General features: G+C 47.7%; 1 protein-coding gene across 4 annotated transcripts in view; it reads left to right on the top strand.

Annotated features, from left to right (window-relative positions):
- The window catches only part of LOC107224420 (nucleolysin TIAR), a 310,510-nt gene that overhangs the window by 134,338 nt on the left and 151,903 nt on the right, over window positions 1-24,269 (top strand). For all 4 annotated transcript variants that reach the window (XM_046744107.1, XM_046744102.1, XM_046744103.1 and 1 more), the window contains one exon: window positions 20,580-20,637. In XM_046744107.1, coding sequence (XP_046600063.1) covers window positions 20,583-20,637 — 55 coding nt within the window. In that variant the 5' untranslated portion in view covers window positions 20,580-20,582. The remainder of the gene's footprint in view (window positions 1-20,579; window positions 20,638-24,269) is intronic.

The following is a 24,269-nucleotide window of genomic DNA, read 5'->3' as shown; positions in this document are numbered from 1 at the left end:
GCAGGATGTGGAGTTCGCGGAGCGTCTCGGTCCATCGAATTCAAATATCCACCCACCGTGGGAGCATATAAAAATGGTAAAATTGATTCGAAAATGTTTTACGGGGCGAAAACGAGCCGAGGGACAACACGCCTGGTACGCGCCGGGGGGAGTGAAAAGGTTAATGTATGAATTGGTTTTTCGGCGACCTCGTTCTCCTCTTTTTTCCTCCCCCCTCCACACTCTCCGAGCCTCGCGAGCTCGGATCTGGAATACAAAAGTGGGAAACGGAGAAAAAAAGAATTACAGGCAATTTAGAAATGCGTTTTGTAATTAAAGGAAAACGTGGCTGCGCGCTTCGCTCAACGGTGGAAATTGGACCGAGGCAACACCCTCCCTCCACCTCCGAACCCCCGCGGCTATGCTTTGTACCCCGTTCCGAGCGGCTCGATCGTCATTAACGGCAGGATTAAGGATTCCATTTGAGCGGTTGCATTTTTCATTTTCTCGCAGGAATCTTACTTGCACTTCGGTTAAAGCTTCGGGGGTGAGAATTGTTTTTTCAAAAAGCTGCGGGGGGGGGGGGGGGGGAGGGGGGAGGGGGGCTTGTAAAGGGAATATTCTAATAACGCGATCTTATTACCCATTCATGAGGCGATGTTATACAGACTCATATACGTACGGCGGATGGGCTTTGAAGTGTAAATTATATCCACGCGAGTCCGGATCGTGGAAATACCTGTACAAGTCGGGGTACATTATTCCCCTTTTTTTTTACGAGGCCGTTAAGCGACCCGATCGATTTTCCCGCTCTAGCAGCGGGAGCTGGAACGAATTAAGAACTGTCCAAGTTTTAAATTGCGAAGCCATCAAACCCGTCGCGGAGAACGATACAACTTCTCATGACGCGCGGAATCGGTAAGGCTATTATTAAACGTCAAGCGGCAGCCGACGTCGAGGAGCTGAATTCCTTTCTTTTTTCCTCCGACTGGCACGCGCCTATACAGGATTACACAGGTGAAAACGATGGAGAAAAAGTGGGACAAAGAGAGAAAGGAAGGAAGGAAGGAAGGAAGGAAGCGGAAGTTGTAGAAGCGGTGAACTCTCGTCGGTTGACAAAGGACGCCCTTAAGACATGATTCCCGAGAATGAAAGGTGCGCGGGGTGACGCGTGTCTCCGAAATTCCGCGACTAACACGCCGAGTACGGAAATCCGACCCCTCGGGATCTGCATGACTCGACTTCGATCGCCGAGGGTGAGGAGGAGAGAAGGAACGGCTGAAAATAAATTCCGAAAGAGAGAAAACGAGCAGAGAACGATCGAGCAATCCGGTACCGGAAATTTAAAAAGTTGGGCAAATGTGAAGCGAGTTTCCCGAGCCCCGAGGCTCCTAGCTTAAACTATAGTTCCCGAACCACGTGTTCAAGGATCCTCTGAAACCGAAGAAGATCGATCGAGGGCGGGACTCGATTGCTCATATCCGTGCGGCTTATAAAATTAGCGACAGCGTTCTTCCCGGCAGTGTTTCGAAGGAATTAATTTGCGGTGAACTTGAGACGTGCCGACGGTGCTCGGGGAGCCAATAAGAGAGAGAGAGAGAGAGAGAGAAGGACGAGGAGGCGCGTGCCGTCGCAAGTCAGGTCGACGGGGCAAAAGCTCCCCAAATGACGGGACACTGGAGCTTCGGCCACTTTCAATTCTCCTGGTGGCAGCGGTGGCTCGTGGATCGTTCTTCGGACCGTTTGGCGGAAATGACGCAAGAACGGAGCGATCTCTCCGTCATCCGTTGGCACGGCGCTGTAACTTGTGAAAAAAACACTCCCGGCCACGTGGAAGCGGCTCTCGGAGGCTCGCGCAACCCTTACGGTTATTATAATTTCATTCTGGCGAGTGTGGTCTTTTTGAAATTAATTAAATTAACCCGACTCCGCTTATCCACTCGGCTCGTTTATAGGTTGGTCGGTTCGTTGGTTCGTTCGTTCGTTCGTTCGTTCGTTCGTTTGTTCGTTCGGGGGATGAGGCGGGGGTGCAAGAGCCTGCGACGTGCTAATTGGGTTAAGTGCCTCTCCGCACGGCGGACAACGCGAGATATAACAACAACTCTGATACAGAAATAGAGAAACTCGGGACGGTAATAAACAGCTAGGCTGCCCCGTCTGGCAGAAGGCGAAAATCACCCCAAGATCCGCCACCGGGAACCGGATCCCTTGCAGATGCCGAAGCGAGTCGGCGAAATGTGTTTCATCTCGCGTAAAACCGCGAGGGAATTACCGAAAAGGGAGGGATTCTGCGAATTTTGAATCGCTGCAACGAACTGCGGTGAGAAATGATAAATTTAGACTGGCTCGTGGGGGGGTGGAAGTCAATTTGTCAAACGACAAGATTCTAATTACCGTGAAAAATTGCTCGGCGACGTCGCGCCGCTTCGCCTGAAATTTTAAGCTCACTCAACAGGGTATTTTAAAATTCCATACCCACTTTACGGACACCTTGTGCATACCTTAAGGGTTGGGCACCTTTTACACCCCCCGGAGAAAACCGCCCAAGTTTTCTTTCAACCTGTTGAAGCTGCGCAGTAATATCTGTAAGAAAAGTTTGATGATTTCGTCGTGCAGCCTCAACCTGGGAGGAAATGAAGGAGGGTAAAAATTGGCGGCAGGTAGATTGCTTTACGGCTCATATTTTTTTGCCAAGGTACATTGACGATACGTGCGCTCTGCGTTCGTATCACCTTCTTTTTCCTTGTTCGGATCTGTCGTTTTAGTTACGAATGATATCATCTGGTTGTTCAGCCTTGAACCCCGGAGATACTTTATTTTGATCAAAATAAAGGGAATGAAAAAAAAAGGAAAGAAAACGAAATCAATTTTGTCCATCAGTTGGCAAGCCTGTCAGAATTTCGGGATGTAATATTTATCTCGTCGCCCGAGCGAATAGACACGCGTGGAGGAATTCGAAGCCGTCGAGGATCAGGGGCGGGGAATATCTGGTGGCTTTCGCGGTATTTCAGGAATCAAGCCGCAGGATGGATTGGCAGAATTTAGTAAAGTGGATAAATGGGGGGATGGATCAAGTGCCGGCTACGAGTTACAGGTTCGACGGGAGTTCACAGTTGAAAGAAAACCAAAATAGAACAAAGAGCATCCGTCCCTCGGTCCAGGCCAACCCTCAAAAACTTACCCCCCTTCCGCCCTCGCTTTGATCACGCAACGCTTCCGGCGTGCTTCTCTGATCCGTGCAACTCCGGGCGAAACAACGCCCGGATGCCTTTCCATTATTTAGCTTGGACACCGTTTTTGTTCTTGACAAATTCTTCAACAGATGCCGAATTCGATTTCCCATGTCACGTATGATAACACTGAACATGATCGTGTTCCTACTTTTATTTGTCCGGCTTGTTCCTCTCGGGATTCGGTGATCCGGGTTATTTTTTCAATTTACTGCCTTCAATATTTTTTAAGCAGATCGCTTCTCTCGGAAAATAAGTAAACTTCGGACTGAAAGCGGCGGTATTAGACAGGGAATTTTTTTGAGACGATTCCACAGCGCGATTAGCTGATTTCGAAAATTTTTCTAAACACGAATTCTCATGCACAGTCAATTCGCTGCAGTTTTATTACGGATAGTAAATTTACTCAGTGCGAATCGTTTCAACAATCTGGAAAATTTTTTATTTTTTTTTCGAATAATTTTCCACAGCAATCTCCTCTGTTCTCATAAGATTGGAAAATTTTTCTATCGACCATTGTTATAACCTTAAAATTAAACGCAGTGAATAACGATGCTCCACTAATTCAACGTGCTATACTCATCGATGATCCATAAAGCGCTTCGTAAGTGTGGAAATAATTTCATAGAACTCGACTGATTTCTTTCGCAGCCTCAAAGGATAGAACCTCTTCAATTGCAAGTTCAATGCAACGTACCGCATGGAAAAGTCTCGAGTTTTTCCAACGTATAAGAAAGAGGTCGCACTCACACCTGTTTATCGATCCCATCGAGTTTCCCTCGTGGCGAAAACATGTCTCGATTGCATTTCCTCGTGTATAAGGTTGGTTCGCCAGGCTGCCCGGAGGGATGGGCATTAGATTTTTAATCCGTTTTTCTTCGGCCCATTACGGGATTGAAGGCCTCCCTACAGCTTGTGGCTTTTCCGAGTAATGCAGCTAAACGATTTCTCGCTCCTGCTCAGATGCATCAGCAGCTGTAGGGAGGCGAGAGCAAATGGGACGATGAAAAAGACGTTGAAAGGAATTTCCGAGTTCGGAAAAATCTTGACCGAACGTGAAAGCTCGAAGAAAATTGGCTGACGGTGGTTTCGCGATCGTTTCATCCGCGGCGGTTAAAAGAGCAGGCAAATTTATCGTCGACTTGTATTGTAAGTACGCCGTGCATAATATTACACCTCTAATTAATGTCGGGTTATTATTACAACTTCCCCCGTATAATACGCGTGGTAGTTGTTAATAACAATGATTATAATAATAATAATAATGATAAGCACACACGTACGATGCAACGACATTAAACACTTACATTAGCTCTTAATGGTCTTGATGAATAATTCATTTCGCTCACAGTGCACGAGAGTACATTTCGCACGCTGCAGGTACGATATGCATACATTAGAGTGTTTCAGAAAAAAATAATTTGCGATTTTCCACCGTTGTACCCTCTAAAAAGTTTGTTCAGGTCAAAATAAAGATTCTGTAAAAAGATGAGCGTTCCACGTTATGCGGGAGATCGCGTTCGTTTGAGTTTTCACTTTGTTTCACATTTTTTTGGAACCCGTGAAGAAATACGTTGCAGCACATCAATTATTATTTCTTTCCTGACATTTATAATCAACCACAAAGATCCACGATCCATAACGCAACGATGTATCAACCGGGAATCTTATTCTCCTGAATTAAAAGTTCATATTAAATTCTAACTATTTTATGAGATTGAATTAATAATGAAAAGATCTTCAGATATACTTCTCAAACATCAGCTGGAGACTTAATATTTGAAGTGTGGTTCTTCTCAGTGACTTAAATTGATATTGTGATTGATGTAGGCGATAAGAAAAAAATTTAATCACGATACTTCATAAATTTCAAAAAAATGTATAAAAGTGAAAAATGAACTGAGCGTAAATCTTTCACGTAACGTAGAACACTCATAATTTTCCATCACCTTCCTTTCAATCCAAACAAACTTCTTACGGGGTGACATGATGTAAAATCGCAAATTATTTTCTTCTCAAACACCCTAATATTTACAATAACAAGCGATACGGTTCGTCTTCCGCGGGATTTTTCGCTGACGACCCGCAGCGGAACATCCGGAATCGGCTTAGCGGTCATTCAACATTCCCGAGCTTCGCCTCTCGATAGACACGCAAGCACGCTCGTGACGCAAAAACCTCCCTGATATTAGGCACGCACTAGGGTGTATAATAAACGGAGATACGCTTCGCGTTACCCGTCTGCCAAAATACATAATACAGGCCGTATTAGGGTCGTTCTGTATCTACGCCAAGGCGTACTACCCCCAGGGGCATTGCGGTAACAACGCCTGTGTACCCCCGCCTCCCAGAGAACATGACGGGCGGAGGGGGGCGGCGGTTAGGGGCGGGGGGGAATACAACGACGGGCAATTAAATCGTTCGCTATTGCGATAAAGATATATTTATTATAGGAGAAAATCATACCGATCTTTAAAAAAATCATCCCCTGCGGTTCGAACGCTGATTCGACTCTTCTTTCCTTTCTTCAGTCCATTTGCTCTTTTCCCTTCCTTTCTTTTTTCCTTGATTTGACGGTAATGGAAAAAAATAAAAATAGTTTAAACTGTTTTTTTTAGTTTCGGTATTGAACTGGTAATACTTGGATTCACAAAGAATTAACCTTGCGTAATCTCTGCACGTATTCTGAATCATATGAAACAATTGCGGGCCATTTGTGATTTTATCGAGGAATCGCTTTGGCGAATAATTGATAGATTCTTCTTTTATTCGAGCTGCCTTTGACGCTAATTAGCCGCTCGAGTCTTGGAGCGCCTTGGGAAGAATCAGTGCTTCGTTACTTTCGGATGCCGACATCGACTAGGCAGGTTTCTTTATTATCGTTGACGACGTACCAGCCATGAAGAGAAGACGGAGCGAGCGCCTTGGGCCAGTTTTTCCCCGTGTTAAACTGGGTTATTTTTTCGTTGCTCCCTCGGCGACTACCGCGAGAGCATTACGGAGTGTTTTCTGGGTAATATCGTGTACCCCCCACGGAAATAGGGTGGTGGAAGAGAGCCGCGGCGTGTCAACCGCATCGAACCAGGGGATTAGCCCGGTGCTTTTCTCCCTTGTGGCTCGTCTCGCGATCTCTTTGCCGGTTCGTTCCAGCTAACATCGTAGCAGCGTGTGAAATGAGAGACGAATGAAGCGCGGGTGAGGGAGGGATTTTTCTTCGCCTGCATGCGGGGGTGAATCAGGCTCGTTCCCGATAAATATACAACGAATCGCTGCAAGCTACGCACCCGCTACGCTGTAGCGACCTCTTGTTTCTCATCCCCAACTCCCAGCTCGTATCCTTCAGGAATAATGCCAGGAACAGACGGCCCAGACTTATCGCTGCATATCCCGAAGGATATCACGGACGCAAACGGAACAAAATCGGGTCAAACCGACATAAGTCGCTTCCGGGCAGGAATCGAATATGGGGCGAAGACTGGCAGATCCGTTCTCTTAGTTTCGTTCGTCGTCCCTTTATTTTCAGACGTGGCTTGGAGAGATCTTCGAAATTTCACCTGCTACTACGTGAATTTTCGACTCACACAACAAGCGGTCGGACAGCAAGGTCTGCTCGTGGGTTAAGGGCGGAGGAGGGGGGGGGGGGGGGGGGGAGGGCAACGTGTAGAATACACCGCAGAGTTCGCGAGCGAACAAGATTAATTAACGAAGCACCGAGGCTCTTGAGCGTCTTTACGTCCACGCTGTAAGCCGGGATTTTACACGCCACGTGTGAAATGTGGCGGGGACGAGGGAGTGTAGAAGGATTTTTAATAAATATATTAGCAGCGGGAAAGCTAGGCTATATTCGCGGCCAACGGGCAAACGTGCCACGCGTCTCCCCGGAGTCAAATTTTATCATCCAACGCCCGCAAAGTATTCCTAAATTAATCAGAATCGTGAATAATTTACCGTCGCCTCGCCGCCGCGAGCTCAACGACGGGCAAAGTTTCGACGGCTTCGTCGCCGCAAACTCTAAGCCAGTTCCACAACAACTTGCAAACGTCCCCTGAGAGGAGCCGAGAATCCGCAGGCATCGTGCGGCGTCGAATCGCATCGATTGTAATTATTCGAAGGGTGAAAAATTGGAACGAGACGACCCGCGGCAGTTTCTTTTTTTTTTCTTTCTCTTCGAGTTTTTTTTTTTTTTTTTTGTTTTTTTTTTCAAAAATCCATCGCGTTCGTCCACGCGTGATTTCGTTCCCGCAATTTATTCATTCACGAATTCGCCCCTTTGTTTATTCGTCATCGTCGCATCGCCGATTGTTGTTTTTATATCGGAAGAAGGATACAGTCTCGCTGCTACCCGAATATGATATCGGCATCGGGCGAGGCGAAGCTTCCTCCCCGGGGCGGGAGAGGGTGAAAACGGGGAAAACACGAACGGGCGACAAAGGGGGGCGTACGGGGGTGAAGAGGGGGTGTAGGGGGGGGGGGGGTGCGGAGGCCGCGAAAGAGCTTTCGCAAGAGCTTTGACTGGCTCCGCCCCCCGCCAATCGCGAACCACCGAGCTTTCGGTGTCTCCTGCAAGCCTGGCCAATATCGCGCGGCCGCCCGCCCGCGCAGCCTCCAAGGTGGACCAATCGTAATTCCGTGAAAAGGACTGGCGAAAAAATTTAATGAATTATGAATAATGCCGAGGAAAAATATTTATAATGTATGACATTTTTTTCCTTACTTTTATCGAACTATTCGAAGAGTCAAGCTCCTTGTTTCAAGCTCGACTTGTCAATTGTCTCTGCAGCTGTGCTGCATGATCTTGATCTATGTATATTATACATAGGAACTTTCTAAATCAGCTGACACGTCGTACCGAATCTTTGGTTGAGTTTGGAATATGCTTCGAAGAATATACAAATATTTCTGGTCAGGTGAATCGGTAATATTGACAGAAAATACGATACATTTCCATTTCAGTTTCCAACGATCGAATGTTTGACACTTGATATTCCAAACAGATCGAATTCCGCGTACCAGCCTACAGCATTTTGTAGTACTGTGTTAAAAATTGGCAGACGTTAATTGACAGAAAACCACGGATTTCCAGGAGCAGAACTACGAGGTGATTGATGAAGAATGAGTAATAAAATTGTGCTCCGTGTGTTATTTTCTATGATTTATTACCGAGCAATGTCGAAACATGCAATACCGAAAATGGGGCGCAACGGTGAAAATCGAACCGCGTCGCATCGGAAGCACGAAAATTCACGGGTCCACCGTGAATTCAGCTAGGTGAAAATATGCCGGTGTGAAAAGTGTAGGTTTCCGGTGCAGCGGAGAGCGGCAGGTGAGCATTGCGGCTTTCTACGAAGTTTCGCATGCGGAAAAAACGGCGCGGTAACGGCGGTTAGGCGGTAAGATTCCAAGATCAGAATTCCTCGTGTAAAACTCTCACGTACGTGGCTCGAAGTAATAATGCAAGCGATGCTCGTAATTCCGTCCCTTCGTCCCCGCGTCCTTTCGCGTCCTTCCGTTATTCCGACGCTCCGCCGACCTCTGCCTCGAATTTATGTACCAGAATCTTCCATAAAGTAGCATAAAATTATCAGAACGTGTGTTCCTTCCCCGCGCCTTGCCTTCCGTCCTTCTACCTGCAGCTTGTATATTGTATTAATGCATACCTAACCGATACATGCACGCTTGCTTCAGTAGGCATCTGTATCTTACGATTAGGTACATTTACTCGCACTTGTAGCTTTACTAACTTCGTATCGTGCGAAATCAGTCCACAGGGGATCGAATTTTTCTTATATTCTCATTGTAATATACGTTTTTGTCCAAGTATTCTTTTCTTCGGAAATTGAATTGATGAGGTTAGCCAAATACTGATTCACTCGCTAGCCTAGCTTTCAAAGTCATATTAGGGTGCTAAGGTTTCTAATTTTTTTGTTTCGGTATGTTTGAAGATTTGGTTTTTTTTTTTTTAAACAAACTTTGAATACTAATCGTACACTTTTTCGTGTAACGGAACGTATTTTTATTTATTTATTTATTTTTTTGTTATCTATGGTAAGTGCAAGCTGTCAAAGTATTTGAGTAAATGTAAAATTTTTATTCTATTACCTTCATAATTCATACAACAGGAGGTTGAGGTGTCGCTTCGATCACTTTTGAAAGTAAACTTCGAATCAAGGAATGATCCAGTTTAAATAATTGTACAACGAATCGGCAAACTAAAGTCCGAAAGAAATCTTGTTTGCAGAAAAATCTGACGAGCAATCGTCCCGTCCTTCTAAATAATGCATCCGTGCCTCGAGAGGAGGAACGGGAGGTATATAATCCGTTTTTGGGGGCGAGGGTGAATAAATATGCGTTACAGGCGTGTGACGTAAATACCGGGGACTTCCCCCCCCCCCCCCCCTTGCCGTCGAAGGATTTCGGTTCACCTGGGTCCCCGTGTGGCTGACCATCCGAAGGAAGGCGAAGGGTGGCCGGCGCATATTTCCCGTTTACGATCGGAATACGAGATTTTTCTCCGTGGCGGCATTCTTATTAGTTTTACGAGTGGACGCCACCGCGGCCGCCGCATCTGCCCATCGGGCAGCAGACGCGCTGTAAAACCGCGTGGCGAGCTCGTCCTGATCCCGCAGGGAGCTTGCGATCCTTCCCCTCGAGGGGGGAGGGGGGGGGGACGGGTTGTTAAGGCACGTCAGTCACAGCCTCGCGATCTGTCGAAATCTTCGCGTGGGTTTCGCACGTAAGGCGGACAGCTGACGGCTCGAATGTAGCGGAGAAACCGCGTGGTATTCCCGACTCGGATAGTTGGTGGAAACTCTCACGTTATCCCGCGACTCCCGGAGACGGTTGACAGGAATACGTGCACGCGTCGGGAAACCTGGAGGGGGGGGGGGGGGGGGTTGCAGAGGGGGTGGGGTGGAGATATGTCGCGGGACGAGGACTCCGGAGTAGAAGAAGATCGACGAATGATTCACCGCGATGTCGATCGGTGATCAATCGGAATTTCGAAGGCTAGATTGCGGTCTGCAAGCATCGAATCGAAGAGACTCGATGCAGCTTTGAAGCTTTGCCAAACTTTCAGGGGCGTGGATATTTTGGCGAGATTTTTCACCGGGGTATCGGATTTGCTCGTATATACGGAAAGTTTGATGAAAAATGGTTAAAAATCCCCGGACTCGCCTTTTCTCCCTTCGCATAGGTGTGTTGAATATAATATACAGCGGGGTGTTACACAAGCATGCGGAACGTGAAAACGAGATTGACGGGAATATTCGTTGCTGCTCAATAAAACAGCCCGAACAAAAAGCCCCTTTGTAAAACATCGGTTTAAAGTTTCATGCAAGTCTGTCCAGGTGCTCCTTTGCTTTTTTCCAACGGCGTCGGCTTTACCATGTAAATTTTCCATATGGGGTACACCTCGCGAACCTCGCACACGCGTCTCACCCCCGCGGTTCTTCCCCTCCCCCTTCCCGCCACGTGGCTGCGGGGCGGTGTTAAGGCAAAAGAATAAATGCATGCATACGTATAAATAACACAGAGAGAGAGAGAGAGAGAGAGAGAGAAAGAGAGAGAAATAAAAGAAAAAATGAAAGCAAAACGAAACGAGCAGAGAAGCTAAAAGCAGGCTTAGCCCCGCGGATTCGGTTCTCAAGGCGAGCGTACAACCTGTTCGACTATAAATTAGGTTTGAATATAATCATGCGGGGGGAAATATACGCGAGCTGAGGCCGAGATCAGTCGGCGTTGATCTCGATCGGCGTAGCGAAGGGAGACTTGCGATTCCTCCTTTTCGTTTTTTTTTCTTTTTTTCGCGATATTACCTTATGCCTGTGAGAATTGAAAGACTTGGCTCTCGCGTCGCTCGAGAGTTCTTTGTTCCTGGCACAAAAGAGAAGCCGGGGTATCTAACCCCAGGAGGCGTTTCTTAACTACGGGTAGCAGAGGTAAACGGGGCTAGAAGATAGCGGGCTTCTTCGTGCTCCGCGGAGCTGACCTCGAAGAAGAAGCGAATTTGCGATTCCCTTCCCGCGGCGTCCAAATTGAATGATAAAAATTTTCTCCGCCCGTCCCGCGTGGCCAGCAGCTCTAGCATCACCTTGTTATTATAATAACCGTCGACTTTTAGCTAGAGCAGAAACCCCTCCCGCCTCTTAACCCCGTTAACCGCCACCCCCTCGGCCGGCAAAACAGCGCTCTTTAGTCTTCGAATTTGCAAGCTAGAAGCTGCTTTTGTCGCGAGACATTAACGACCGCGCACCTGAAACGAAAAAGCGTAAAGACGTTGGACATTGGAGGAGCGGATCCGGGCTAAAATCAAAGTCCGAAAAGGCGGCTTTGAAACCGGATATCCCCGAGCTTTTTTCACCCCCGAGTACGTCGCCCTCGCAATTAGCACCGAGGCTCGTGAATACGTTAGGCTTAACCGGGGGCTGGAAATCCTCGAAACGAGGATAGATCGTCCTCTGCCACCGGATCGTGGGTGAGCCGGAAGTGCAATGCGACATTCGAGCAGCACTCGCGTTAGGCGTGTCATAATGGCGGTGTTCGTACGACACCTACGCGCGGCCGTAAAGACTCCCAGACGTGTTACTCCGGCTTCTGTCGAACAAACAGGGACACGGATCTTGTTTTACGACTGTCGCGCCGTCCGTAGATGGACATAAAGCTTCGCGCGCTGGATTAACATCAACGGAATTATCGAATCCAGCGTGAAATATCGGCTCGCCTGGGATTCTCGCGTCGTCTCTTCATTTTTCTCCCTTTGTTGCTCTTCATTTTCCAGCAGCGTTTTTATCCCTTTTCTCACCCTGATGACGCGGCCCGCTGCATCGGTCTGCGGCTCGCTTGCTCGGCCTGGACTCCGAGCGATATCGATCAATAAATAGGATCAAACGCGGATCCGGTGTGCGAACGCAACCGTTCTGCAGGAATCCCTCTCTGTGTGCATTTCTGCGCCTCCGTTACGCTGGACACACGTATAATTGATGGTTATCCGGCTCCCTTGTACACACGCAACAGTTTCCTTTATCGATCGTCCGACGCAATCTCCGCGCTTAAAGTCAACCACTGGAAATACGGACATTATCATACAGTCACGGACTGCGAGCAGGCAAAAATATTCTCAGGAATTATCTCCACACGTACAAGGTGTACGTACGTGTAACTGCACACGGACGGTTAACCTGCGGGAATATATGCAGTATTCACATCTTGGATATCAGAGGGACTCCCGAGGGAGGCATGAACGCCGGTATAGCCAGACTCCTCCGCGTCGTACGGCCCCGTTTAATACCGCAACTGCCTTTTCTCCTATTACTCTGCTTCCCTGTATTTCTATTTTTCACCGTTTCTCGCGGCGCAGCGAGCGTAAACTTTCAAAGATATTTTGTGCAGCTTTGCGAGCCGAGTTCTTCGGTCCGAACCGCAACAATGCTCGCCGCGTAAAACACTTGGAAGGTCCGTGGCCTCGAGCCGAACGTAACAACCTGCCAAAGTTTAGATTAGTTCGAACCATAGGTATATACATATATGCATAAATACACGCGCGTATCTCCCGAGTCCGTGCGGTTCTGCGTGTGTACTTAACTGATGCATTGTTCGATCCGTGAACGTGTGTAAAGTGTCGGTGAAGGCGATACACTCGAATACACGCATCCGTCGATCCTCCATCTTTCCAAATGTTTATCTTAGTGATGGGAATCGGAGGGGGACACGTCCCAGTTCGCGGAACCAGTTTCGCCTCATGTATATATGTATACATATATATGGGGCATTCCACGTAAAATTATTTGCCCGTGTACACCTCACCCCCTTAGATTTTTCTGATTCTTTGGTACGATGTTCTTACAAAACAAACGAGTCTCGGGAATATTTACAGAATTTCTTCAGCCAATGGTGGAATTTACACGAAATTGCAAAACCAATTACGAAAGCGACATTTTTTAAAATCTTAAAAAATTCACACCGATTCTATGATTCGAAATGTAATTTTTCAGATCTCTTTGTATCGGTATAAACATCGCACCAAAAAATTATTAAATACAAATGTATCGGCTCATCGTCCGCGGCCTCGATCAACGAAGAAGAACGCTGCTTGTACATAGTTCTCCATCTTTTTACCATCAATTCGATTCTGTTTTCTCACATCTATCGACATACGGCATGACGGAAAAAGAAAAACGAAAAAAAAAAATAAATAAATAAATAAATAAAACAAACACCCACGCGCAAAGGAAAAACAGAGACGCAATCGGAGAGTGGATCACGAAGCGAATTCCAGCAAAAGAACTTTGCGAGATCGCATCGCATGTGCGGACTTGAGCAGCGAGCTAGCTGTCAGGCCGGTTCCGTGTAGCTGTACAGACTTTAAAGAGGGAAAGAGGGAGGGACGGAATTCCTGGGCCGTCGTCTGCGGTGCCGGGTTGAGTCTTCGACGATGTAAGGGTAAGAATGCGCCGCCGCCCAGTCCTGACGTCTCAACTATGGTCGAACTGTTTCAAGCCTCCGTGGAATTAGTGACCCGGGTTCCTCGCAGCAATTTCCGTCCCTCCGTAGCCTCGGTCTATCAATGAAACGGCCGGCAGGTTTTCCGAGGCGGGAAGAACCGAGGCCTCGGAGTTTGCGGCTCTTTCCGCTCTCTCTTCTTCGCTCCGACGGAATTTCGGAAATTTTACGAAGAGAGAGAGAGAGAAACGGGGCCGTAATTAAGAGGCGGGCGCGGGCGGGCGTTTTTGCGTCCCGGGAAAAACACGATATCTTCGAAGGGCGTCATCCGGCGGGTCGAATTAATCGGCCGGGGTGCTCCTCGAACGGTCTTCTGCCTAATTTGATGAATTTTCGCTCGTAAACGCGGCGGACGTGAACCGTGTCTCGGATGGCCGGGACTCCGGTATCTTCCGCTCGCCTGAGGAAGGAAGTGACGTCCTCCGATAGTCGCCCCCCCTCCCTCCCTCCCACTCTCGCGCAGTTAGTTATTCCTCGAACGAACCCCCGTCAGAGGGCCGTTACACTTTATTATTACTGCCGAGTTTAATTAATCCACTTGTTATGCCGAGGCCTTCTACCTAAAATACACCCGCGAGATAAGGACACCAGTCTTAACACTACACTGGCTACAATTTCGATCCTTCTCACCTTCTTCGACGCCTCGCTGTACAACAACCGGCTCCTTCTCATTTTCGAATGGAAATACGCCGCCATACTCGCATCCCGAAAAATTGTCAGGACGAATTAATTAACGCCGAAGGCAGTCGGTGTTAATCTCGACAAATTCCGAGAATCGAGGGTTGAGTATTGAAGAATTGAAAAATTCTGGAACGCCTCTTCAAGATCGAATTCGAGCGTGCCGATTGCACCTGTGAAACATGAAAAATTCGCACGTTTTATTGGAAATAAAAAATTTTTCATTCCGGCATTTTTTTGAAACGCCGAGAGTATCGAGCGTACAAGTTTCGCGTGACATTTAAAGGCGAAGCGTTTCAAATACATATGTATATATATACACATACATATATACGTATAATAAACTCATACGTAACAGGCACGTGTCGAAGATGGTTTCAGGAGATAGAGGGTTGAAACCTAGCGCACATGATTCTCTCCGTTTCAAAGCGAGGGAGAGGGAAAAAAAGTGTCTCAACTTCAAGGGACGATGGGAGAAAGTGGGGCGAGTTGACGTATCCGAAACGTGAGGAACGAGAGACAACGTATCGTATTATAGAAGAGTAAAGAACACCTTTGCCCGACCGTCGTACAAGGCGGCGGTTCTCTTTGTGACGGAGGACGCCGAGGCGTCGCTGCGCCGCCACCCTTAGCGTCGCGGCGTCGCAGGATGCAGAGAGTCGAGTGTGACGGTGGCTGATCCTTGCAACGGAGGCTCGAGACGCCCGCCTCGCTGGAGAATTCGACGTCGAATTCTTCACGTCGATATTTAAATTCCAAGACGGCGTCGGCGTCGCCGGGTGCCTCTTGACTTTGATCCTCGGTAATTACATTCTTTCACCTCGTCCCGACACGCCGCGCAACGCCGCCCTGAATACACACAGACCCAGAAGCCGGATGGGTCTGACCTTTTTAATACCGCGGCGACGCCGACTCGACGTTGCCCGCACCGGGTTTCAACGACCTGCGGATACCCCTCTCGAATTTGATCTCCGCCCGAACCAGATCCTCTCATCGGGTATCGTCAACCCTTTTAACGCCCCGGTGAAACGGAGACGTTCTCCGTGATGCGGAATGCAAAATGCCGCGGCCATGCTCGTCCAACAAGCGATTCGACAAATTGCGACGCCTCGCGTTACCAACTTTCGATACCTCAGGGATCGTTAAAAGATTTCTCAGCAACGCTTTTTTTAATTTCAACACAGTCTTACTACCAGGGTAGCCGCAAATTTTTCGGGCGACAAAATTTCCATGAAACGTCCAGCTTTCTCAGGACTTAATGTCTGGTTTTTACTGACATATTGCCACTTCTGGTACAAGACAGTCAGTATAAGCCAACTTGTTTTCTCGATGAAAAAAACTAAACTTGTTACCTGAAATAAGGATTTCTAATTCCCACGATGAAAAACTAATATCTTCACTTTCTCGCATGCTCAAATTGAAAATCCCCTGACGATTCCACGTTTTCCAGGTGTGTGGCCACCCTATACAACGTGAGCGGAAAATCTGTCTCGGCAAGAGCGAAAAAAAAAAAAAAAAAAAGAAACGAGAAAACAGGGGTCAATTTGTGATTTTCTTCCTTCTCTCGGCGTACCAAGGCGAAGGCTGAGTTACTGCGGGATAAATACCCGCGGTAAATCGGTTAGAAATTGCAAGCTTCCGGACTTTTGACCACGCGGCTCATTCGCTGCAGCGGAAAGTCGCCGGGCCGCAAGGCGATATCGTTGATATTTATTGTCCTATTATCTCGATTGATGTGACCAGTGGGCACCTAAACGCAGCCCAGTATCCGATGTTTCGGAGAGTAGCGCCGTTTAATGGCCGAGACTCGAAGTAACCAAGCCGGCCGAGGATGCTGTTCGGCTTAATTTCTTTACGGGCGATTTTTCGTCGGACTGCCGAGGCGATGCGGGAATGTCGCGAGTTTTGATACTCACTCCTGATTTTCTCAGGTAAATTAGGCGTAATAATATTATAGCCGTACATGCGATGCAGGACGCGGCGTTTACGACGGCTGGCTGGCTCCGCATGTATGCTTCGCTTAGTTAAGCAAAGTATACGTATAAACTTGAAAATAGGTGGAAGGTAAGACGCGGGCAGCCGGGTGAAACTTTCCGGGGTTAATATATAAATACTGCCGCATCGCGTGCATTAGCCGTTAAAAACAGAAGACCCAACACTATACGTGTACGACCCTGTCTCACTGCAGGGCGAATTATATCCCGCCGGCTGTGTCGTCGAAAGAGAAAGAAAAGAGAAAAGTGGGTACCGACGACGAAACCAGATACTATGCAAATGTTAAAACTTGCTGATTACACTCGCTTCAACTACATTTTCGACTTTTTTCTGCAACACCTCCGAGGCGAGGGGAAGCGCGAATTGCCGCTATCCTGTTCCTCTTACTTATTGCATTTTTTAATGCCAGGATTACTCTTGATACTTTTTTCATGCGTTAGAATTGTAATAGCTTTCTTTTCTGCCTTTCCTTCCAAGCTGCAACAAACCACTCTGCTTTCTTTTAAACTCGGATCTTATTCCTGTTGTAGAAAAATCTACATCGATAAATTCATTGGAATTGAATCAAGCGTGTGCGAAAAAGAAAATTCACCAGAGTAGCGGAGCGGGTGAAAATTCGAATTTTTTCAAGAATTTCCTTCATCGCGTATGACTGCTCGATCCTTGTCACGGGGTGAATCTTTCAAGAAGATCAAGTTACAGAAAGCTCTCGAGCTCGCCATGCGGTAAGCGGCCTAATAACGAGCGGTCTCGTAACGCGACACGTCTGCGTATGTCGGATATGTTCTACGCACTGACTACTGATGAATCCAAGGTAGGTGAACGTGTTGATTACCCGGGAAGATGGAAGCTGCGGCGGCGGTGAGCGCGTTATTTGTCGTCTAATTACGTAGATGGCACTTTGACTTCGCTTCCCAGTGTTTGCTTCGGATCAATGCCGCGTATCTATGATTCCATCTCGCTCTCCTGCTCCATCGCTGTCTCGCTTTCCCTTCGTATCTCCATGTATTTTCAGGTAGCGGGCGTGAAACGTATTCGGTAGCTTCGCTTTCGAAGTAGGCAGCAGCAGCAGCAGCAGTAGCATTGGCGGTGAGCTTGCAAGCTGCAAGGCGGAGGCAGCGAGCGAGCAAGCTGCATTAATATGGATAGATATTGTACCCCCCCTATCTATTATTTATGTACGCGCGTCCTCCACCACCCCGTATAGACACTCCATAAATATATAAGCCTCTAACGCCGCCTCTTTGTCTCTCCGTATCTCCGTCACTCTCGTTCCCTGCGACGTAGACGAGTTCCGAGCCAAGACCTCCACCCCCCGCCCTCGCCGAGAAAAGAGGGGTTGAAGCCAACCGGGACTGAAACTCTCACCAAACACCGAGTGCACTCCTGATCGTCTTGTTTCTATTATTCTCCGGAGATAAGTTCCTCTGCGAACCCGAAATTTCACGACTCGAGGCATAAAATCAGTGTCACGTCTTATGTTTACTGCGAAAAGACGGGGTTTCGCGATATTTAAATATTTCGTGGAACGATTTGACGTTATGGAAAAATGTTGTACATGGAAAATGTATGGGTTATACTCCTTATCGAGATATCGATCTGTGAATGTATTCTCTCACAATACGATCGCGAAAACCGTAATAACGCGTTATCGTTTTTGCACCCTCAAGTTTTTGGGAGGTGGTTTTCAGGGTAGGCGTAACAACGCGTTCATTCATACACGATATACATATACAAATATCATCCGTGAGTTATACACGGAGTTGTTATATCCAGCCGGTGTTTTCAAACGCGACAGAGTCGCGATTATAGCAATAGTCATAACAATAGTAATAATAATTGATATCCGTAGTACGGGTATAAGTTGATCTGGAATAACGGCATTTGAGCTGGCATCGTGCCGTTCGGATGCAGCGGAGACCCGAGGCGGTATCGCATCGCGTTCGAAAATACCTATACCGGCTGGTTTTATGCCTTTGCAAACAAAGTGGGGTATATAACAGAGGCTCGCAATTCCTCCCCTGCTATAACAACAACGAATGAATCAAAAGAAGCATCGGAACCGAGGATTCGGAGTACATCGTCACGATCGTATAACTCCGCGGCTACACCGTTTCTCCATCTCTTCGCATCGCAGGGTTTCCGTTTTCGACAAAGACTCGCCAAAGTCCGGGTACTTGACCTTTTAACGCGACGATCGTCAAATTCACGCACGCGGCAAAAATCCTACGTACCTACGTATCGCTCCGAAGCATCCGCGAATGTACTCACATACGTAGCGTGTGAAACTCAAGTCCGTGTAGCATTTGCTGTGGTGACAAACACCATCCACGTAACTCTCCCTGAGTTTCGGAATCACGACGGTAAACAGATTCTTGAAGGGCAGGAATAATGTTTGTGTAGACGTTACACCTCGCGGCTCGGAGTTCAGTGTTAATCTCGACCCGGTGCCGAGCGCGCGTGTCGCGAGCTTCTTCGCTTAAAGATGTCTGAATATCCGTCTTCGAACCCCGAGTTCCCGCATACAGGCTTCTCGCTATTTCCATAGTACGCGTTTTCACGCCCCGATAGCTTTTTTCTCGCAGAAGACATGGCAGACATCCGGTATTGCATCGCTGTATGCTTCAAGAGGTAATCTACAACCGCACATCTGGTTTCCAAATGTTTTCCGCTAACATTTACCGCATCCTTCAGTTTTCTATCCGTATTTCCCACGTCCAATCTTTCCGATACCTTAAAGCTTCACTTTCTCAGTAAAAACTTCATGCCAACAACCAATCGAGTCAACTAGTTCAACATATTTCTAGTTACTTTGATCACGATTGAATCTCGTTCGAACATAATTGTCTTGAATCCTTTAATTGGTATTGCAAGGATTTCACGTGATATGCGAAGCTAACCCGTCCTAAAGGTAAACGTAAACATCCGGAACAACTCGTATTCACGGTGTATTCGTGAAAGTGACACGCGTCTCTCGGTAGTTCTGCTCCGCTTCTCGAGTTTGTTTGCGTTGTCGAAGCGCAGTACATTGTGCAGCTACTGCTGCTTGCATCTCGGAGACGATCTACAACGGGGGAAGAACAGAGAAATCCGATCACCGTATTAAACCCACTTCAAAGTAATTAAATTTACGCGGATAATCAGTCCTCGGTGTGCATCTCAACTTCGGCACGTATCGCGAAGCTGATTTGTTACAAGCTCGTACACGGATCGCTTTTGCACTGTGATATTGCGCCTCGTTTCGCAACTCCGAACGCCATTCGGGCCGATGAGCCGTTCTCCGACTCGTAATTACAGCAGGAATTGAAAACTGTCGTTCGGATTTCACGAAGTTCGATTATTCGTCAATTTCTTCATTTTTCGCCAATCGGTTCACGGCTGGTCGGAAGAATTTCCCATCACGCGATTATACAGTCAAACTTTTGTAAAGCAGCGGATCGTTCTTGCCGGAAAAGAATTTGTGCGGAGAAAATGAAAGAACGCGATATCTCGAATCAATCCTCGAGCTGCTGCTGCGTGACTTCAAACACGTTTAAGAGAGACGATGGCTCGGGTTCAATTCGCACGATCGTCGTTGTACGTTGAATGTGAAAGCGCAGTTGACCGGTCGATCGCAAGAAAGAAATTGCGGAGAAGCCGAGAGCCGGGGTCTCTTGTTATTTGATTTTAGGATAAAAGGAGACAAAGACCGGATGCAAAGAGCCGTCCCGACTTCAGAGATCTCGAAAGAATCTCTCTTTGTTCGGTTTTCCATCGGCGAGAACTCTTCGCGCGAGTGTAAATGGCCCGTCGAAATCGCTTCGCCTCCCACATCCCGCAATGCATTTTAGTCGACCTTCATTTTTCCCAACCATACCGATACACCCGCGGGCCGAAACCACCCCGGCCGCTATCGGCCGATCTATCGGAAAAATGTCTACCAACCACGCCGTGTACGTTCGAGCAAACATTCGCGGCGCTTGCACCTCGCCTCGGCAAGCACAAGATATTAACACGCCGTAGGCTAACCTCAGGGGAGTCCTGGTTCGAGACTAAAGCGCCAACGGGCGCAGGACGCACTCTTTTGATTGCTTTTGACTATTGACGAAGTGACGGGGAGTTCATCTTTCGTTGGTTTCCTCATTTTCCACGCCTTGATTTCATCAAAAATATCGTGCAATAGCCGGACTAACAACGGGCATCCCTTAATGTCTGTTTCAGGAAATGAAAGTCAACTGGGCGACGTCTCCTGGCAATCAGCCGAAGCAGGACACAAGTAGTAAGTGAGAAATTTGTTTGCTCGATACTTGCAGGTCAACGCTAGTGTGTACCGTTTGATCAAATGAAAGTTTGATCGAGTACGTTGCGTACACCGGGTGAATTGGGAATTTCGAGACCGGTGCTCGAGTCTCTAATTACCACTCATATACGTCAATCGTATTCGAGATGAAAGTTTGTTGGAATCAGGAGAGCGCGAGGGACATATACCGAAGGTTGCGTAAACGGTTTGACAAACATATCGGGCAGCTAACCGTTTTTGGCCGCAACTCAAAAGCGGGGATGACGGCTCTCTGATGTTTGCGGATCGATTTGCTCGATTGAGTTTACGAGGGCGGTCGGCGCGGAAATTAATTAGCCTCGATTTGACGAAGGGAGAAAAACAAGAGTAAAGACGGCGTGCCGACTGAACCGTGGAGGACCGCGTCATCCGGCAATTTACATGTTCCTGGTGAAATTGGCAGCGGAGAAACGGCGTTCCGATCTCTTCGTCTTCGCCAGGGGTTCATAATTTAAACGTTATTACAAAATGATGTAACCACGTAGCGGAACTCGGTGGAAAGTTGATTTCTCGGATATTTTCTTCCATCGAGAAAACGTCCGTTGCACCAAAGAGTGAACGCGCTCTTCGTTTTACCGCCGGTAAAAGTATTCCTCTTTCTCGAATCAAGATTCTCTTGGTTAAACACGTTTTGTTTGCCTAGCCCGGGGCGCAGTTGCGAATTATCGTGCCAGCTGGCTAGCTACGGAATCATAAAGCGGCTGGGCGGATCGCTAGAGCGAGGGTCCTGGTACATCAACGAGCCATAACCAACATTCCAGAAATAATTCTTGAACAAACGTGTGCTGCTCAACAGCCGTGAAACCGTTTCAGGCTATATAATGCGATGAAACCACCTTCGTGATCATTTCCCGGCATAATCACTCCGCGCGCAAAATTCACTCACTTACCTCGCATTCGCGAGGTTGGCTGAATAAAAGCTCGACGGTTAGCTTCCGCCTTTCTCAAAGTCGAAACTTTCGTCCCGACCCGAACACGTTATTCGCAAAGTGCATCTTTTACTCTTGAAGTCTGTACGTGACGCGGTACTGACGAGAGACGCGAGTTTCAGTTTCAGTTTTAGTTTCAACGCCACGTCTTTGAAATTTTTCAAAGCCCGAGCTACCCGGCTGGGTAGTGATTTCGAAATTGAGGCTACGAAAACTCCCTTGAAAGTTTTTTGCAAAGGAGAGTGCGCGGCTACAGTCAGCTCCTCGAATGGTTGACGAGTACAGATGTATGATCGAGGGATGCCGTTGGCGTCACATATACATCACATATCGGAAGGGTTGAGAGCGAGGCTTGGATTACGCTCAATCGCAATTCGAAGTGTCGAAATGATCCTGGGTAGTTTTTGGCGCAAACAGGCGAACGGCAAACCAACCACCCGGGCTTCGGCGGATCGACCCTCGTCCGTTTAATAGAGTCGGACGGGCAAACTCCGGATAGCGAAGCTGAGCTTAATCCAGGGTCATTTCCCTGCATTATGAATCCTACGGGCTGATTGTGGCCCACTTGCGCATTCCGTTTATGCAACAGGGCGGCAGGCTTTAACACAATAAAGCAAACCCATCCGCGCCTCCCGCTTCTATAGACACCTCAATCCACCTGGGTGGCTAGCAGCCGACGAGCGTCTCTGTGAATATCGTACAATCCGTTCCACTGTGTACCAGGGCTTGAAGCAGCTCAGGAACGAACAGCGACGTCGAAGCGTCTGTTCTCCGTTGGCAAACATTAACTTCGACGCTACGATCCTTGTCGCGGTTCGCCGAAAGCTCGGAAAGCCTTCCGCCCTGAACCGGCTGCGGTGAAGTTTTTCAAGCACCGAACGGAACTGTCGATAACCGTGTAGAATCGAATTTATCGGCCAATCTAACTAGGATGAAAATTCCAGACTTTTTTTTCATACCACGCTGTAGACTGTTTTTTTTTTTTTCGTCATTTTACACTTCACGTCAACGGAGCGTGATTCCCTTCTCGAAAAACGGATGCGGCAGCAGCCGTCCGGATCTGATACATCACTCGTTCGCACACCGCTTTCGCAATTTCGTGCGAACGTTATTCCCTCACAGCAGAGTTTACCTCTCTGCGTGCGCCCGCGAATTCGCACACCTTCGCAAAACGAGAGACTCGTGTAATTGGAGGGCGGACAATCCCGCGTCGCGATAAGGTTGAAGGAATTTTTATGCTTCGTCACGAGATTGGAAGCGGCGTCGAAACAGTTTGCATCGGCCTGCCCAGAATGCGCAACAACTAACGTGAAAAAAACCGAGTCAAAAATTTCTTAAATTCCAGTTTCGCTGCGCGACGATCGATTTCGAGGATGTGGACTCGATCATGACCCTGGGATTACCGGGGCGTCAGTTATGGGCAAAAGCTGACGTGGGCTTGTTTGATATTGAGCAGCGGATCATCCTGGCAAATAACAGGGCGCTTTACCTGGCTCTGCGTTTTCCCATACTTATCGGCAGTCTGGTAAGGGCAAACGTGTCGAGCATGGGAAGAGAATCCCGAGTAATACGCGCCCACCGCGACCCTGTCACGTATGTGTAACACCGCCGTGTGCGTATGCCTCGTAACCTAGGTGCAGAAATCCGCAAGCACACACAATGCAGCGGAAACAGCGATGTGCCGCCTTTCAAAATACTCTATCGATTCTGAGAAGGGAAGAGATTGTCGCGTGGAACCCGAAGCAAACTTTTGTTTATACCCTATTATCAGAATCTGGATAAGGTTTTCGGGGGTGCGAGGTCAGATTTGCTTTCAGATTATGCTGTTATTTGCAGATGTACTAATTGACCTCTTTACGGCCCTTTCGGAACGTGGGAGTGTTTTAATTATACGCTGAACGTCTCTGCAGCATTTTTAGTATCGTGTTGTACGGGTATATACAGATTTTGAACTCTCGTTCCGTGGAAACGGAAAACTCGTTTCGAAGAACTGTGAAAGAAAAATTAACTCTCAGACTGAAATATCTAAATCCATTTTAACTAAACGACTGCTTGTCGGATATTTGGTGTGTGAATGTCAGGTCGAAACAAAAAAAAAAAATCCAAGGCAACGTTGAAATTTCTATTTTTCAGAGGTGAATTCGTGATAAGACTTTGGTAGAAATGAGTAAAAATTTTTTTCGACCAATTGGCAGTCAATTCTGATAATCACCGGTAACTTGACTGAACTTGAAGCGGCTTCCATCTACATAGATCAACGTAATCAACGAAAGCTCAACCGGCCGGAAGAGGAAAGTTTGTAAATAAGGATTGCCGCTGGTAGCAAAACGCGCTATAAATAATCGTTCCATTCATGAATCGCTTACGGGCGGTGCCGGTGTCCTTCCTAAAGAGTAGCAGAGACCGGTGTTGGCGATCGAAATACCTTTGGCGGGCAGCGAAATAATGCGGAATTCTGGGAAAGGCCGGGAGCCAGTGCGAGAGGGTCCCTGGAGCGTGATTAACTTTCGTCCGCCGAGGAACCGGATCCCGGTCACTGAAATACAAGAGGCAAAGAGTCGGGGAGGCGCCGCGCTTTAATCAAGTTAATGTAAGCTCGAGTCATTCGCTGGCCTCGCACGCGCCCTTTCACGCGCATACCGA

This window comes from Neodiprion lecontei, chromosome 6, assembly GCF_021901455.1.
Source record: "Neodiprion lecontei isolate iyNeoLeco1 chromosome 6, iyNeoLeco1.1, whole genome shotgun sequence".
In the NCBI taxonomy this organism is placed as follows: domain Eukaryota; kingdom Metazoa; phylum Arthropoda; class Insecta; order Hymenoptera; family Diprionidae; genus Neodiprion; species Neodiprion lecontei.
The sequence above is the reverse complement of the archived record's forward strand: the minus strand, read 5'-3'. Positions and strand labels throughout refer to the sequence as shown.